Below are 16,320 nucleotides of genomic sequence, written 5' to 3' on the forward strand. Positions count from 1 at the left end.
ACGGACAGTGATGCATTTTCAGTCTTCAAAAAAATCTGTCTAATGCATACATTCACCGGCAGATTTGTGAAGTTTGTCTAGCTTCCTACTCGCATAGAAAATTTTGCAACTCCATGACAATGTTTCTCTGCACAGCTAAGTCCCGAGCTATATTGAACTCCTTTGGCTGGGAAGTTTTGGACCACCCCTCAATACTGCCGGGACCTTGCGCTAAGTTATTTTCATCTTTTCCGATGTCTCAAACATCATTTTGCCGGCAACCAGTAGAACGATGACCGAAGACGGGAAAACAGTTGTGACCTCTTTGTTATCGGAGTAGGTGGCAAGTTACTACGAAGAGGGTATTTTATATCTAGTAGTTGTAAGGTATGATACGTGTTTAAGCAGACTTAGTAACTATTTCGAAAAAAAAAAATGAAGAGAAACGTATATAGAATCGAAAAATAAGTTTGCTTCGTGAAAATTTTCTTTCGTTTGGTTTTTATTTTCAAACGGACTTCACTTAAAAAACAGCCCTCGTATATTCTAAGTGTTTAGATTGCAAACAACTTTTTCGTTTTTATATCTACATCCTACTTACCTAACCTAACAATAGTTTATAATCAAGTAATGTATAATTTCAAAGGGGGGTTTTGTCCGTCAAACCCCCACCAAAACTACGCCACTGATGCCAACACTTACACAACGTCTAACTTTCCTCAACATTTGCTGTTAAAAGAAAGATTTTTTTACTTAGATTTAGCATAGAAGAATCTCCATATTTTTAAACAAATCTTGTATATGATGGTTACAGTTTCAAAATGTAAATAAATATGATATCATAAGCATTTTTTTTTTGTCAGGAAAGTGAAAATTTGTTTACCTGATCAAAACATCAAATAGTTCGTAAGAATGACAAAAAATGGTAAATAAGATTATAACAACATAACATAAATATTATATACATGAAATCAATTATTTTATATTTCGTCGCTCAAAACAGTAAATGTCTGTTCAGGAAGCGGCAGAACACAGTGAATAGGGCTAAGAAAACAGGAGCATGCTTATTAATCCTTATCATGCAATTTCCTGTAGAAACTTTGGACATAAGTAAACACGCATTTCCAATCAGGTTTTTTCATTATTACCATATCTTCTACATCAAGCAGTGGAGCGATATCAGCCTTTTCCCTGAAAAAAAATCATTAAACCAAATAAATGCACATTTTGTACCGATTAAATTTTAATGTCATTCATTACATTAAGGTAAATGCATTAAACTTTTTGGGACGGGCGAGTCATGAATATATTCGTACGGTACCAGAATCAGAATGGAAAAATATAAAAAGCGGTAGCTCAAGTTTGGACAAGGCTTATTTTTTATTATTTAACAGTCTTGTTTTTACTTTCACTTTAATTATAACATATCAAGTAGCGATATATTAAGTAAATTAAGTAGTGATATAATAAGTAAATCAAACTATTATTACTCCTCCTCCAAACAAACTGCTATAGAAACATTTTGCCTACCAGTTTTATTTTTTTTACCCTGATTGTCGTCACCCTGAGAATGACTCGCCCGCCTCTAAGAGAGCTAAAAGTTAAAAGTTGTAAAAGTTGTATTAATACAGAAAAACGTAAGTTTTAACAGTAATTTTTTTAAAAAAGTACTTCTCTTCAATTCAGAATTTGTTTTCACTGCTTAACATTAGTTTTTTTCCCCTTTAGGTTATTTAAATAGATTTATAAACACCTTCTTATAGATAAAGTTTATTCTTTATATAAACTTGGTAAATAATGTGCTGACAAAAACGCGGTTTTGTCAGTCGTTTACCAAGATTTTCAAAAGTTTATAAAGTACATAAGAAGTACAATGCATCAAAAAAAAAAAAAAAAAAAAAAAACGGACCAATCTGAATAACTTATCTAATGATCGGATCTTAACGTTTTAAAACTCGATCTTAATTATTCTAGAGGATGACCTCATATATGCTAATTAGTTAGTGAAGGCAGTATATTAAGCTACGAAATCAGACACAAAATTGTATTTTCTCTTATTAAGCATACCTTTTTTACCACGGTTTCGGATTTCTAACCCCCAAAATATAGGAGGTAACGGTTATGTGGGAAACATGGCCCCTTAATGTTAATTTTACTTTTTGCGGATTTCACCATTTCTCGAAATCTTTTTAGGTGAATTGAAAAATTTTTGCACTCAAATACAAAATTCGTCAATCCAAAAATAATTTCACTCAAAAATAGATTTCACTAAATATTTATTATTTTATTTAATAATAGTCGAAAAAAATTTGAGTTACTCAAAATTGGCCCGTTACTCAAAATTGGTATACAATTTTTTACTTTATTTTAAGGTATGTAATTTTACATGGTTAAGTGCAAAATTTGAGCGAGATCGGTTGAATAGTTCCTGAGAAACCGAATTTTATAAAAGTCTTATTTTTAAAATTAGATTTCTCAGGATCTATTCAACCGATTTCGTTCATATTTCGTCATGTGAAATTAGATACTTTAAAATAATGTAAAAAATTGTATACCTTACTATTCAAAAATTTTCGACTATTATTAAATAAAATAATAACGAAAATAAATATTTACTGAAATTTATTTTTGCGTGGAATTATCTTAGATAAACGAATTCTATAATTGGGTGCAAGAAATTTTCAATTCGCTAAAAAAGTTCTCGATTTATGGTTAAATACGCAAAAAATAAAAATAAGATTAAGGGATCTAAACGTTTGACCAAACCGCACTCCTGACCAAACTATTAATACCATATTTCGCAAATTGTAACTACCCGGTCAGAAATCCGAATCCGTCGAGAGAAAAAAAGGCTTGCTCAGAGAAAGTATGTTTTTTTTTTTTGGTCTGATTTCGTAACTTAAAATATCGACTGCACTAATTAATTTGCGTATTTCAGGTCGCCCCCTAAAAACATTAAGAATGAGTCTTAAAACGTGTAGATCCAATCATTAGATCAAAATTTATCAATATTGGCCCGTTTTTCTTTCTGTGGCTCACTGTACGTTGTCTGTTCTTTTAAAAATAATACTTAGACAAAAAACAGGCAACTTTAACGTATCTCATGATAAATTGAAATGGATTCTCGCCTTCTTACTACCACTCCCTACGTAACAGAGAAGATGAGATACATAGTTTTATACTAGAGGAAATTTTAAAATATTCTGATTAGGAATATAATCTTGAACTACGTAAACTTCTAGAGAGAAGCTGATTGCATATTTAAAAAGAGCGACACGAAAATATCTTCGAAAATCTCATGCAACAGAAAAAGAAGTGTTCCACTAACTAATTTTTCTTTGCCAGAGTTTAAATAACATCATCGTAAAATTATTACACACTGACTTATATGTTTGCTTTAACACGTTGGATGCCATGCTAATTTTATATGGCTTGCCCATCTGGCCAAACTGTAATTAACTACAAACTAAGTTTGCAAATATTAGACAGATTTTGCTGGTTATTTTCAAAGGTATTAGCATGACATAACTGAAAAAAGTGGTGAATTATATAAACCTACAAATTGTTTAGAAATGGTGGTGGATAAAAATATACTAAATTGAATTTATTGAACCAAGAATCACAATAAATAAACTACCACTCTAAAATATTTATTCGCTGTCCGGAGCAAGTTGGCGTCTCTGTGTATATAAATAAAACTATCTTTGTGTGTTCTATATTGCATTCATTTCTTCAAACCATTTTAGTAATGATAATAATATTAAAAAAATTGAAAATTACTTGAATTATGTGTTTCTGATAATCTTGGCTTCGCCGGTCACCGGTGACAGTGGCGCTACGAACAAACTCAATGCCTATCACCGACGACCCTTATGGCATTCAACGTGTTAATTCCTAGTAGGAATTTAAATCAGGGCACCCTGAGGCCGTGCAGCGGAGTTTATTCCATCTATCATGAAGTACAGTATACTCTCGGTATCTCGAATTTCGATTTCTCGAACTTCGATATCACGAACTTCGATATCTCGAAAACTTTGTAATGTGAAAAAATTATTTTTGCCCTTGGTATTATATATCCATCTAATGTTAGCTTGAAGTCCTATGTCGAAGAGTTTCTTTCTCAAAATCTTGCTATGTAGAATTTGTTTCGAAATAGAAATTGAATGTTTTCGGAAAAACTACAATGTAAGTTTATTGTAAACCGATTCTTTTCTATTTAATGCACAATTGTTCTTGTCTTATTTTTGAAAATAAAATTATCATTGTTGCATTTAGAGTTTTTAGTCAACTATCATTACATACATATTTATTAGTAGTTATTCTTAAGTTTTATGCCTCTACTTCTTAGAGCGTAATATTTTTTCGAATATATTTTTCTACTTTTACGAACATATTTAGCCCTAAAGTTTTGATTCATATTTGTTTTTGATCAGTTTACATTTAGTTCATTTAGAATAGTTTTACTTTCGTTACTTGTGGCGTAATTAAAAGTGAAAAATACATACTCTTACTTGTACTTCCTTAATTTTTAAATTTAGTACTTTTATTATTTCTTCCTTACTTTTTATGGAAAAAAGTACAAGTATTTGCAACGAGAATGTCGAAAGAAATCGAAACAATTTTCCTTTTTAAAGAAGTTTTTTTTAAATTTTTTAATTTTTTTAAAAAATCTATTTATTTTTTAAAATTTTTTAAATTTATTTTTCAAATTTATAAATTGAATGTATTATATATTCTTTAACAGCTAACTTCTTTTTTCAAACATCAGTAAGGACTGCAATTTCCCGAAAGGGAGAGGGCGGCTGTTGGGAAGGAACGTGAAACCCTTACTTTAATGGATTTACATGTATATGAATACATTTTCTTTTAACTTATCTCTTGAAACAAAAATTATAATGTTATCGAATTTATTAAACAAATTAATTTGTCACAAAAAATTCTAAAAGTAAAAGCCAATTTACTAAATATTAAATAGTTATAAAATGAGCATGGTTTAAAATTTCTTTTTGTATGCAATCATTGAATTTTTATTTCGCGTTTGGTTTCTTTCAACATTCACTATTTCAATACAACTCTGTATCATTTTCTTGCATTTTTAAGTTTTATACTTTTAAATTAAAATTTAATAAATTTTAAATAAATTTTTCTTGCATATTTTTATGAAATTTACGATTACTTTGAGTTTTTGATTTCCCTGAAATGTACTTTAAAATAGCGACTTTTTTTTGCTTTGTACTGTTACTTTTACTTGTACCTTTTACTCGTTACTTTTCAAAATAAAAACTTTTAATTTTTATTCGTTACTTTTAATTAAAATACTTGTACTTTTACTCGATACTTTTTAAAAATAACGTTCCCATGTATGATAACTAAGTAGCTCTTTGAACCAGTTCACATTAGCTGGAACAAGTAAGTTTTCTATACTACATATCTAAAAAGGTGCAAAGACTCTTTTTTCTCTAAGAGGTGTTTTTGTTCTGTCGGTTAAAAACCTTCAAGGCACAAATAATGACAGTGAAATAATTACTTACTCGGCGATTCTAAATGCGAGATCGAAATTATATCTTCTGTTTTTGGGATTCAATGTCTCAAACTCGAATGCATCTGGATAGAAATGGTGAATTAAAGCACAGAATGCCATTCCATCATTCCAAGAGGTAGAAAAATTCGTTATTTCCACATTCTATAATAAAAGTATTCTTTTAAAGTCAAAACGTTTTTAGTTTACTTGATACATAGAAAAAAAACATCATATTTAAAGTAATATTTATTACATTAATTGGTATTTTTTGATATTTATTATAGTTAAAATAAAGGATTACATTTTTAAAAAAAATGTCAAATGAATTGTTGGCTACTTTTAAAATTATGCATTACTTTAAACTAATAAGCATTGCAATGGTAATTCCTGTTACATTTAAAAATATGTTTTGCGTTAAAAGGACAACCATTATAAATGCAAGGTTGGTTAAATTTAAAATTGTACATTACATCAAAATAACAATTCTAGTTAGATTTAAAATTATTCATTGCATTAAAATAAAAACCACTGTTAGTACAGTGCCTCCAACGCAAATGCAAAGCCAAATATACATTTAAAATTATGCAATTACATTAAATGTCTCAATTATAACTGCAAATGCAGTGACCATTCTGACTATCGAAGTCTATCTTTAAGTTGATTTTAATTATTAAAAAAAGCAGAGGATGAAAAAGCATACTAATAAATTTTCGTCACTTTATGCATGTTTATTAATGTTTTTCGTATTTTTTTATAAAATCTCTTTATTTGTAATGCAGCAAGCATTACATATAAAATCCTTGCTTCATACAGAGATAAAATACGCAAAGGGGGGAAAAGATATAAGAATAAAAACAAGGAACAAAACATAAAGAAGTAAGTTTTATCAAAAAGTCTAAGACTTTCCAATTTCCAGTTGCAAAGGTGTTACTGATTTAGTACCACCTGGGGTGCACATGTAGCTTAAAGATAACAAGTTGACATGCTTTATCTAATAATAGTTTTCACAGTCTGGAGAGTTTTTTTTAGTGATTCGGAATACATTTTTGGAATAAAACAAACTAGTTTTCTCTTATATCGGTGCTTTTCTTTTGTTGTTGTTAATTTTGGCGTTAACAATCGTGAGTTCTTTATTTCTTAGAGGTATTCCATGGCTTTTTTTTATTTAATATTCGGGCTACTTCTTCATCCGTAAATCTTAAAATAATACCCACTCCGCCCCGAATCGTTTGATACAGTTTAATATTTTTGTATTGATTATTGAGACTGTCGATTTTAGTGATTTTATTAAAATATTGTTTTTTGTTTTCAGTGTGCTATGTTGTCAATCAACAACATTCATTTACCAAGCATTCGTTCTTCACCTTCATTAAAATTAGTATCAAAATAGCTTCAAAAATTCAAGGTTCTCAGCTCTTAAGCCCCAACCAATTTCTTAAGGATTGTTTTATAATTAGTCGCATAAAACCATCTTCTAGTTAAAGAATCGCTAGTTCCTTAATAGTATAATTTTACTGGTGTAGATGCAGCTGAATTTATTCATGACTCCATCTGCTTGAAATGTAGCAACTAATTTGGGACAAGACTTACAGCCTAAATGTAATTTGGAACAAAGGGAGTCAAAAGTTTTCAAAACTTTCCATGCTTACTTTTTTTTCACAATTCATACAAACGTTAAATTAAAAAAATAATTAATATAAAAAAGGGGAGGTGGGTAAAAAAGGAATGGATTTGTTTTTCGCCCTAATCGCATAAAAATATGGAAAATACACGTATTGATTGAAAAATATTTAATTATATTAGCATATTTCGCATTATCTATGAAGTCTGAAGGAACAATTTTTAAAGAAGAACTTTATTGATATATTTATTGATATAGCTTTCGTTATCAAACAGTAATCTTAAAAATATATGCAAGATATGTTTATAAATAATGGTCTAAAAAACGCATACTTGTAAGTAAAGTAATTTTATGCGCTCGCTTTCTGTTATCACTCAATAAAAAGGTTACAAAGGTGAAAGATGCTTGAAATTATCTTATTTGGTATCTTCATTGCTTAACTTAACGATGAAAACCACAATCAACTCGAAAATTACTGTTATACTTTTTTCCTTGAAATTAAATTAGCATTGCGAAAAGGTGAATAGAGGATTGGAGTTGAATTGACTACAGTGATCAATAGCGGAAAATCCTGAAAAAATTTTCGTGGACCAAGTACAATTGTCATTTAGCACAATATTCTTAATCAATTTCCTGGAACAAGCGAAATAATCATTTACCAAAAAATTCTGAAACAACTTTCCTGAACCATGCACAATTGTCATTTAGCTCAATATCGTAGACCAAGCAAAATTGTCATTTAGTGCACAAGTTAAAGAACTTAAGCTAAATCTGAAAGAAAAGAAAAGAAAAAAAAAGTAAAGAACGTTAGGAAGATTGTGGAACTCGTTTAACCGAAGAAAGTATGCAGGCCTGCAAACTACAAATCTTCTTGCAAAATATTTTATAGAGTGGTAGGCAGTTAAAAACTAAAGCTTTCAGAATTTTCAACAATTTCATTAATTTAATTTCATTTTAATAATTATTATATTAATTTAATTTTTTCAGCAGTTTCGTCAACATTTTAAAAGCCTTTCCGCGAAAGAGCTGAAGCAAAGTGGCGTTGCATATGAAGTTTTAAATAATTTATATGTAGCTGTGTGAAAAATAAATTCAAATGAATTTAACTAGGTACCACTAGATTAACGAGACTAGATTAGTTAGATAGATATGGATATTTTAAATTAGAGGAAATATATATAAATAAAAAGAAAATATATCTTGGGATTAATTCCACAGATATGCCAACTTGCTCCGGACGGCAAATAAATATTATCAAGGGGTAGTTTATCAATTGTGATTCTTCGTTTAATAAATTCAATTTAGTAGATTTTTATCCACCGCTATTTCTAAATATTTTGTAGGCTTATATACTTTACTACTTTGTCATAGTTATTTCATGATGTTATAGTATATATGTAATAGTTATTTCATATATGACCTTTTAAAAAGCAAGCAAAAATAGTCAAATATTTGCAAAATTTAGTTTGTAGTTATTTACCGTTATTTTGGCGTCTTCGGAGCAGTTGGCATCTCTGCTTCCATAATTCTCAAAAAAATCTAAATTTAAGTATTTTTCAGCAATTTTAAAAATTTTTCTAGCTCATGGAGCTAAATTGCTATAGCTGCTAATTTATTCTGATTTATCAGAACATTATTATTTGTAAATTTAAAGTGGTAGATAACTTAATAATTTAATATTTTATTATTGATTTAATATACTAAATTTAAAATGACTTCAACTTCAACACTATCTCTCTCTCCTCTCTCTTTATATATATATATATATATATATATATATATATATATATATATATATATATATATATATATATATATACATTATTTCCTCCGGTTAATATTGTAATGTTGACAATCACATAGTCGTTTGGTAAATGTCCGAAATATATACTCCAGTAGAGTGACACTGTCCGAAATAAATTCGCCCGGTATGCCCTACATCAATGTTTTTCTCAGGTCAAGTATGCATTTAATCTGTACTCCGAACATTGATGTTTATCCTAATCTATCGTCAGCAGATATATAAAATAATCGAATAAATATAATAATATCAACGAATAAAATCAAATGGGATATAACAAATATTTCGGACATTCACCAAAGCGACGATGTGATTGTTGACATTCACCGGTGAAAGTCGACATTCTCTGGATTTCGGTCATTCCCGGTAACATCTAGATGACAATAGAAAAAGAATTTCAAAAAAATCAAAATTTTTAACGCCATTAACTGCTTTAATTTAGATTGTCCAAATATGAACTAATTTTATCGAGTCATTTTACGTTCGGAAACATCAATTATTTTTGTATCGGTGTTTTGTAATTTCGTTTTAAGACTTACATTATATTCTCTGGTCTTGCTTTTACACCAGTGAAGAAGCATGTCTTTTATATCACTCGCACTTCTGGTAACTCCTCCACCCGCTCGAAAGCTGAAAATTAAAAACACACAACATAAGCCAGCTGTAAAATTACACAAACGCATCATTCAGTGGTTAATAAATGGAACACGTAGGTCGACATGATTAGCAACTTTTTCAAACAGTTATGGAGAGCGTTGATATAAAATACCGTTAAAATTTTCCTAATGACAAAAATTAGGGTGCCAGCCAACTTTTATAATCTTCCAAAAAAATTGTTTCAGTGGTAATGAAGTAACTATTTTATTTTATTTTATAACTGTCGCTGAACTGCCGACGCAAGTTTTGGGTTTACGACTACAAATGTTCAACTATGTAGTGTACTGATAAAAGTTCATTTACAGTTTCTTTTTTGAATTTATTTTTGTGCCAATAGGTGGCAGCATGAGTCTTAAAACTTATAGTAATGACAGTAAAAATAAACCTTTTTTCTGAACTTTTAATATTTTTAAATAAATGTAATAATTAAGTTTTATTGTTAAATGTTATAATTTTGACTAAGAATAGATTAATGTAAACCTTTAATTTTATATATTTTACTTTTGGTCGTAAATTTAATTTGTACTATTTGTAATATTGTATGGTGGCAACACACTGGGTTGGATGATAAAATTGATGTTTTCAGGGAGTTCTGTTGATGTTCACGAGCTGAGGATGTGGTGAAAAGGCTCCTGGAAAAATTGTTGAGTATCCACATGAAGTGATAAAATATTTTTTAGAATAGTGTAATACGTGCCTTATGGTAAGGCATATTGGTTGTTATGTGGGTGAATAACGTAACCATAGTGCATGCCACGTGAGTAAGTGCTGGTGAGAGGAAGCTCACGTCCAGTGGTCACACGTGGTGTGATATAATATATATATGGGGCAAGATGGTAGCCCATGGTAATCACTGATGTGTAGTTTGCTTGTTTGATGCTTGTCCCCTCGGACAACTATGTGGTATAATATTATATGGGGCAAGATGTTAGCCCGTGGTAATCTCTGATGTGCAGTTTGCTTGTTTGATGCTTGTCCCCTCGGACAACTATTTGTTCATTTGTATTCCTAATGAATGTGTCATTTTTTATAATTTTTAGAAATGTTTTTTTTAATCAAGTCCCTTAAGGACTTAATCCTTTTCTGAAGTAATCTAATAAACCCAGTTATTTAATCTAATACCTTAGATAGCATTTATTTTTGTGTGTGATGAGGGTGTTAATTTTTACTTTGCAGATGAACAGGTAAGGTATCCCATGCTGGAGAATCGGTGGATCATTAATAATTAACTTAGATAAGGGAAGATATACACAACGCGATGTTTTTAATTTAGGGGAATATACTATACTAAACGGCACAGTAGCCTTGTAATTTTGATCCCGATTTAGAAGACAAGGGAACTCCTTGTTTAAGTATTGGGAGAAATCTGCCTTCGTGGAAGACATTTTTGACGGAACTAGCCCGCATCTGTGCTACATGGAGAGGAAAACAGGGAAAACCACCCTCGGTTAGACAGATGTAAAGGGGACTCTATCCTAGTATCCATTTACTACTAAAGATATCTTACGGCAGCACTGTGGTCGGTGTGTGCGAAATTCACATCGACCAGCCATCGCTGGGATTCTAACCAGGTTCACCTCATTGGAAGGAGCACTTTCAATCCCAGAACCACCACGGCTTTTGAAGTTAAAAAGTAGGCAAATATTCAATTCACTTTTAGCTAGTACTTAAAACATGATCATCATAAATATTTATCTGGGCACCTGAGGCCGCTTACGGCCTTTTTCCGATACATCGTGAGATTTTAACTTTAATGTGGTACTTTCTGGTAGCTGGAATGCAAATTGGGGAGAAAAGGAATAGCCATTGGCTAGAGGTTTATGTCTTTTCTTAAGGTTTTCAAAAGCGAAAATTTCATTAAATTCTGCGGTTTTAAAATCAATGGCTTTTTCGAAAACTTTTCAATTAAGCTTTGCAATATGATGGTTTAAGAAATCAATATTAAGATCGCTATGTATGTCCTTATATGGAAAAAATGATCTTGCTTGTCTTATTTTTCGGAATATTTTATGTTGACATCTTATGAGTCTAGGAGTGATGGGAGATGCTTGACCAGACTGCAGATGCGTAAGTTAGGACAGGACGGATCATAGAATAAGCGCTTGAGTCTGAGTTCCATTTTACAGGTTTTTAGAAGAATTTATAATTTGTGACTGGCTGCTTGCGCTTTATCGATAGTTGATTTGACATGATCTTTTCAATTGAATTGTTGTGAGATATTTTGCGCTTTTGACAATGATTTCGTAAAAGAAAATAACTTGTTTTTTTGGCGGGGGAGAGGAGGATGTTTTTTCTTTTATTTTAGATAATTAGTCGTTGCGAGTTTTGTCTGTTATCTTTAAATTTGCAGGTTAGACAGTTAATTTCGATTTCACTTATAACACGATAACAGAGATGCCAACATGATCCGTTTTGAAAAAAAGTATATTCTAGTGATAATGAAATTGAAGCTACTTTCAGTTTAATATTCTTCCTTTTAAGTAATTTTTCTACATTTCAAAAATTCAAAGTATCACATCAAATCAAACTTAATGTAATAATTTTGCTGTGTCACTTATAAAGTACAGGCGTAATTATCTTAAGTTTCACTTTTTAATTCTTGATCAATTTATTAAAACTTTTGCAGTAAAGCTGGGAAGTTAGCATCCTTGCTGCAAGTAAGTCCTTTTATTACAAGTAAAAATTGCAAGTAAGTCTTTGTATTTATCTTTAAATTACTTAATATAGTGGTAGTAAAAATTATAATAAATCGAATTTCTTAAAACAAGAATCGATTACTATTGCAAAATTTTTGTCGCATTAAATATGCAAAGAATATCTTCCCAAAACCCTAAAGAATTGGCAGATATATAATACGATCGCTGAGAAAAATTGTTATTAAAGGTAGTTAGATATCAAGATAGATAAGGCAGCTTCAGTGATATTGTTTTAGTTGATTGGATTTAATAAAAATAATTTGCTTCTTTAATATTTCACTATCACTTTATTGTTTTCTGTTGTGGTAGAAGTTTGACCTCGGTGCAGTTTCCGGTTCTCCAGATTTTTACGTGAGATTTTGAGTTTATTTTTAAAATGGTAGCGTAGTGTAAATGTTAATATTTTCGTCTGATAAAGTTGATTAATAATATTTTTTTCCACATTAATACATAAATAATAGGAATAGATATCAAGCAATTTCATATCAAAGTCTTTCCTAGAATACCTATCAATATTTTTTAAACACATGAAAATAATTTGTCTAGTTAAAATAACACCTGCTTACAACTGTAAAATTGTTATATTGTTATCATTACATATAAACTTATCGAGAAAGTTAATTATACTTTAAAGGTTGGTGAAGTAGTTTAAGTTTTGGAAAAAAAATTATACTACAAGTATTGTTACATTAACCACTTTGTAAAATCTTTTCCAACGACCTACCTTTCATTTGTTTGATCTATGTTTCTGTTTCTGGTGACACTTAAGGAGTCTCCATACCGACTGCAACAGCAACAAATCGCATGTTGCAATGACTTCGCGCATGCGCACTTCTTTCATCCTCCCTCTGTTGAACAACCAGCGATCGCCGTCGCACTGGTTTCAAGAATTGGATGGAGTTCAATTTTCGTCGCTGTTGCAGACTCAGAGAGTCAATCCGATTCCTATATATTTCTATTCTCAAAGGGAAAATACGATGAAATCACGTATGATTTTAATGTTAACGTCATTCAGAACATAGTGACTTATGTTTACATAAAATACTTGAATATATTTGAAAGATTTTTACATTAAAAGACATTTTTATTGCAAAAATGTATTTTAAATGTTCTTATTTATATAAATCTTCGTTGAAATTTTTATTAAAAATATATAAAATAATATAAATTTTTAAATACATTGATTAAAAATACATATTGATAGGTCTTGATTTAGAAACAGTGTTTCTAATTTCATAAATTCCTGAGATAAATTTTTAAAATTCTAAAGTGGGATTAATCTGCTAATCTCATTTAGGTTTAAGCTATTTTAGTGCATTTTGTTAATTATGAAAAATGCATTGAATAGATGCTTTTCTTTAATTAATTCTCTAAAAGTATTTTGAATTAATTGCAAAAAACTAATAGTATAAATTTCTTCTACAATTAGTGTATTCCTCACATTTTTAATTGTTCATGCACAAGTGAACAGAATATATATTTAAATACATATTTGTTTGCGCTTTTTTTTTTTTTTTTGCTCTTTATTGCAGATATTCTCGAGTGGTAGTAAAATAACTATTAATAGTCAATTAGACAGAGAATCATTTATGAATTTTGCCAGAGCATAACTTGACATTCAAATAAATATCAAGCCTTTTAAATTAATTCTTTTTATGCTAGTTAAGATAACTTTAAAGTGATTTTATTAAACCATGAATAAAAAATTAAAGCGTTACTCTTGATTCATTAAAAATAAAAAATAAAATGTTCAGCGAAATAAGGAAAAGGTGGCAGCATTTTAGCGTTGCTAAAAGATTAGAAAGCAGTATTTTTTAATTAATTATTTTTTATTTAATAATTTTTAATTATATATTTTTTCTAGAAGAACAAATTTTTTAATTTTTTATTTGCTATTAAAAAGTAGTTATTATTAAAAATTAGAACGTTCGTTTTATTAGAAAAGATTTTCGAAAAGTTATGAAGTAAAGTTCATAAATGAAATGCAAAGCAATCGCTAAAGAGAAAAAGGCAAACTTTTTTATTTAGTTGAAACTGTCATTAATTGTGACAAAAATTATTTTAATTTCAATTCTACTCTCGGTTGATGAAGGGACCATCAATGGGCAATTATTACAAAAACTAAAATTTTGAATGAAAAGTTTTGAAAAATTTCGTACGAAATTCTGATAATATAAAATTTTATAAATACGGCAATGGTGCTCAAAACAGGGTCCTTAAATTTTCTTTTTATAATCAACTTCATAAACAGAATCGCTTAAATTTTTACTTGCATGAAATCAGATCGATCTTTAGCTTAAAAAATAAACCATTTTTATAGAACAAAAAAAGCTGTATTTTTTTTAGTGTAAATTGGTTATTCTATGGAAGGTATTGTTCATCACTATCGGATAAAATTGGGTATATTAGAAATGATGGGAAAAAACGCCTTTTTTCCTACTTGAATATTTTTATAGAAACAAAAATAATAATTTGATTTTACTGCTCTGAGAAATTTTCGGGAGTTTAGAAAATCAAGGAAGCTAAGGAACATATTTGGAATTTATCGCCAATTAAGTGAATGAACCAGTTTCAAGAACAGAAATTACAAATAAAATTTTTGTTATGCCATAGTCTTCATGTGTCTATTGTTGATAGCTGAGGTACCATAACCAATCTTCCAGGAATTTTTATTTGGAGTGTTATAAAATATAGCTACCAGTGGTTCTGTCAGACTGACTATGCCTGGCTTAATGCGACAGTACCATTCAGCAGGAAAAAGAAATGTAGCATATTCAAAACGCGATGTAATCCTTTTTTTTATAAAATTTTTGGAAAATGTTATTTTATGCAAAAGTAAAACATAAATGAAAAAAGAAAAACACCCGCACATTCTTGTACTTCTCATAAAGTAGTAGGGTCACTAAATAATAAAAGGCGTCCATTTTTAAATGTTGTGTAAATGGCTCCACTCGGAAATTCCGTAAAGTGAAATTTTAATGTCATAAATTCCTATCAACTTGCGAATGTAAGAAAAAACTATATTGAAGCATTTGCATATGGAAATAAATTCATTTTTATCATGTCTATATAAAATGTTAAGTTGCAAACTTGATATATTTGTAATATTTAAAATATTGTTCACAACAATGTTCTGAAAAAAAATATTTTTCCTAACAAGACCTTTTGATAATAAAATAATTTCTGTTTTTCATTTTCCCTAACTTTTTTAATTTGAATTATTTAATATTCCAGCAATTTAGTTTATTTAACAAAATAAAAATACGTGTTATAGTCGGAAAAATTTATACAGAAAAAATGCATTTTTTTCCCATAAAAAGATTGGTTAAGTATTAAAAATTAGTAGACAAAATTATAAGACAAAAATTATAAAAAATAAATAATTTTGTATAAATTATCGATACAGTATTTGTAAAAATGTGACGCAAAGTTTATTTCGACAATTTATGAAGCATCTTGTACTGAAATCATAAAGTAATATAAATATAAAAGTAATTCATATGTATAAAAAAAATTTTTAAATACAAAAAATAACGATAAAATGAGCTGTGGAACAAAAACTAGATACAGAAGAAAAGTGCGCATACGCTAGCCAGGAAACAGGTTTGTTGTCGCATGCGGTGTGAAGGTGCATGCAATCACTTGCAACAGACACACTGCAACAGAGGGGGAAAATCGTGTTTCGCATCGCTGTTGCGTTCGGTGTGTAGACACCTTTAAAGCATTCGGATACAATAATGACGAACAGTTTGACGCAAAATTGTCCTTTTCAGAAAGAGTGTGGCTTATCATTATTCTACCCGCACCTAGGCTCTTCAAATATAAAGTAATTTTAGTAAAGAAATGTGTCTATGATACCAGATTAATTATTCTTTGCATGCGTATTTTGTACGTTTCAGTACAAAGAAATACCTATTATATGATCATCGTTTTTCGTTGTGTTAATTTTTTCAAAACATAATAAATGAAATGTGTAAAAGGAATAATTTAGAATGATTTATTTATTTTAATTGTTTTATATTTTGATATAGATAAATAAAACTGT

At 29.4% G+C, this 16,320-nt stretch overlaps 1 protein-coding gene across 3 annotated transcripts in view; it reads right to left on the bottom strand.

Moving 5' to 3' along the window:
* Window positions 1-478: 478 nt before the first annotated feature.
* Window positions 479-16,320, bottom strand: part of LOC107457049 (uncharacterized) — a 66,357-nt gene continuing 50,515 nt past the window's right edge. For all 3 annotated transcript variants that reach the window (XM_087149826.1, XM_087149825.1, XM_087149827.1), the window contains exons 8-10: window positions 9,462-9,552; window positions 5,511-5,662; window positions 479-1,170 (exon numbers count right to left, since the gene is read on the bottom strand). In XM_087149826.1, the coding sequence (XP_087005952.1) occupies window positions 1,047-1,170; window positions 5,511-5,662; window positions 9,462-9,552 (367 nt within the window). In that variant the 3' untranslated portion in view covers window positions 479-1,046. The remainder of the gene's footprint in view (window positions 1,171-5,510; window positions 5,663-9,461; window positions 9,553-16,320) is intronic.

The sequence above is a fragment of the Parasteatoda tepidariorum genome, chromosome 8 (genome assembly GCF_982258835.1).
Source record: "Parasteatoda tepidariorum strain Cologne lab strain chromosome 8, Ptep-v5.0, whole genome shotgun sequence".
Lineage (NCBI taxonomy): Eukaryota > Metazoa > Arthropoda > Arachnida > Araneae > Theridiidae > Parasteatoda > Parasteatoda tepidariorum.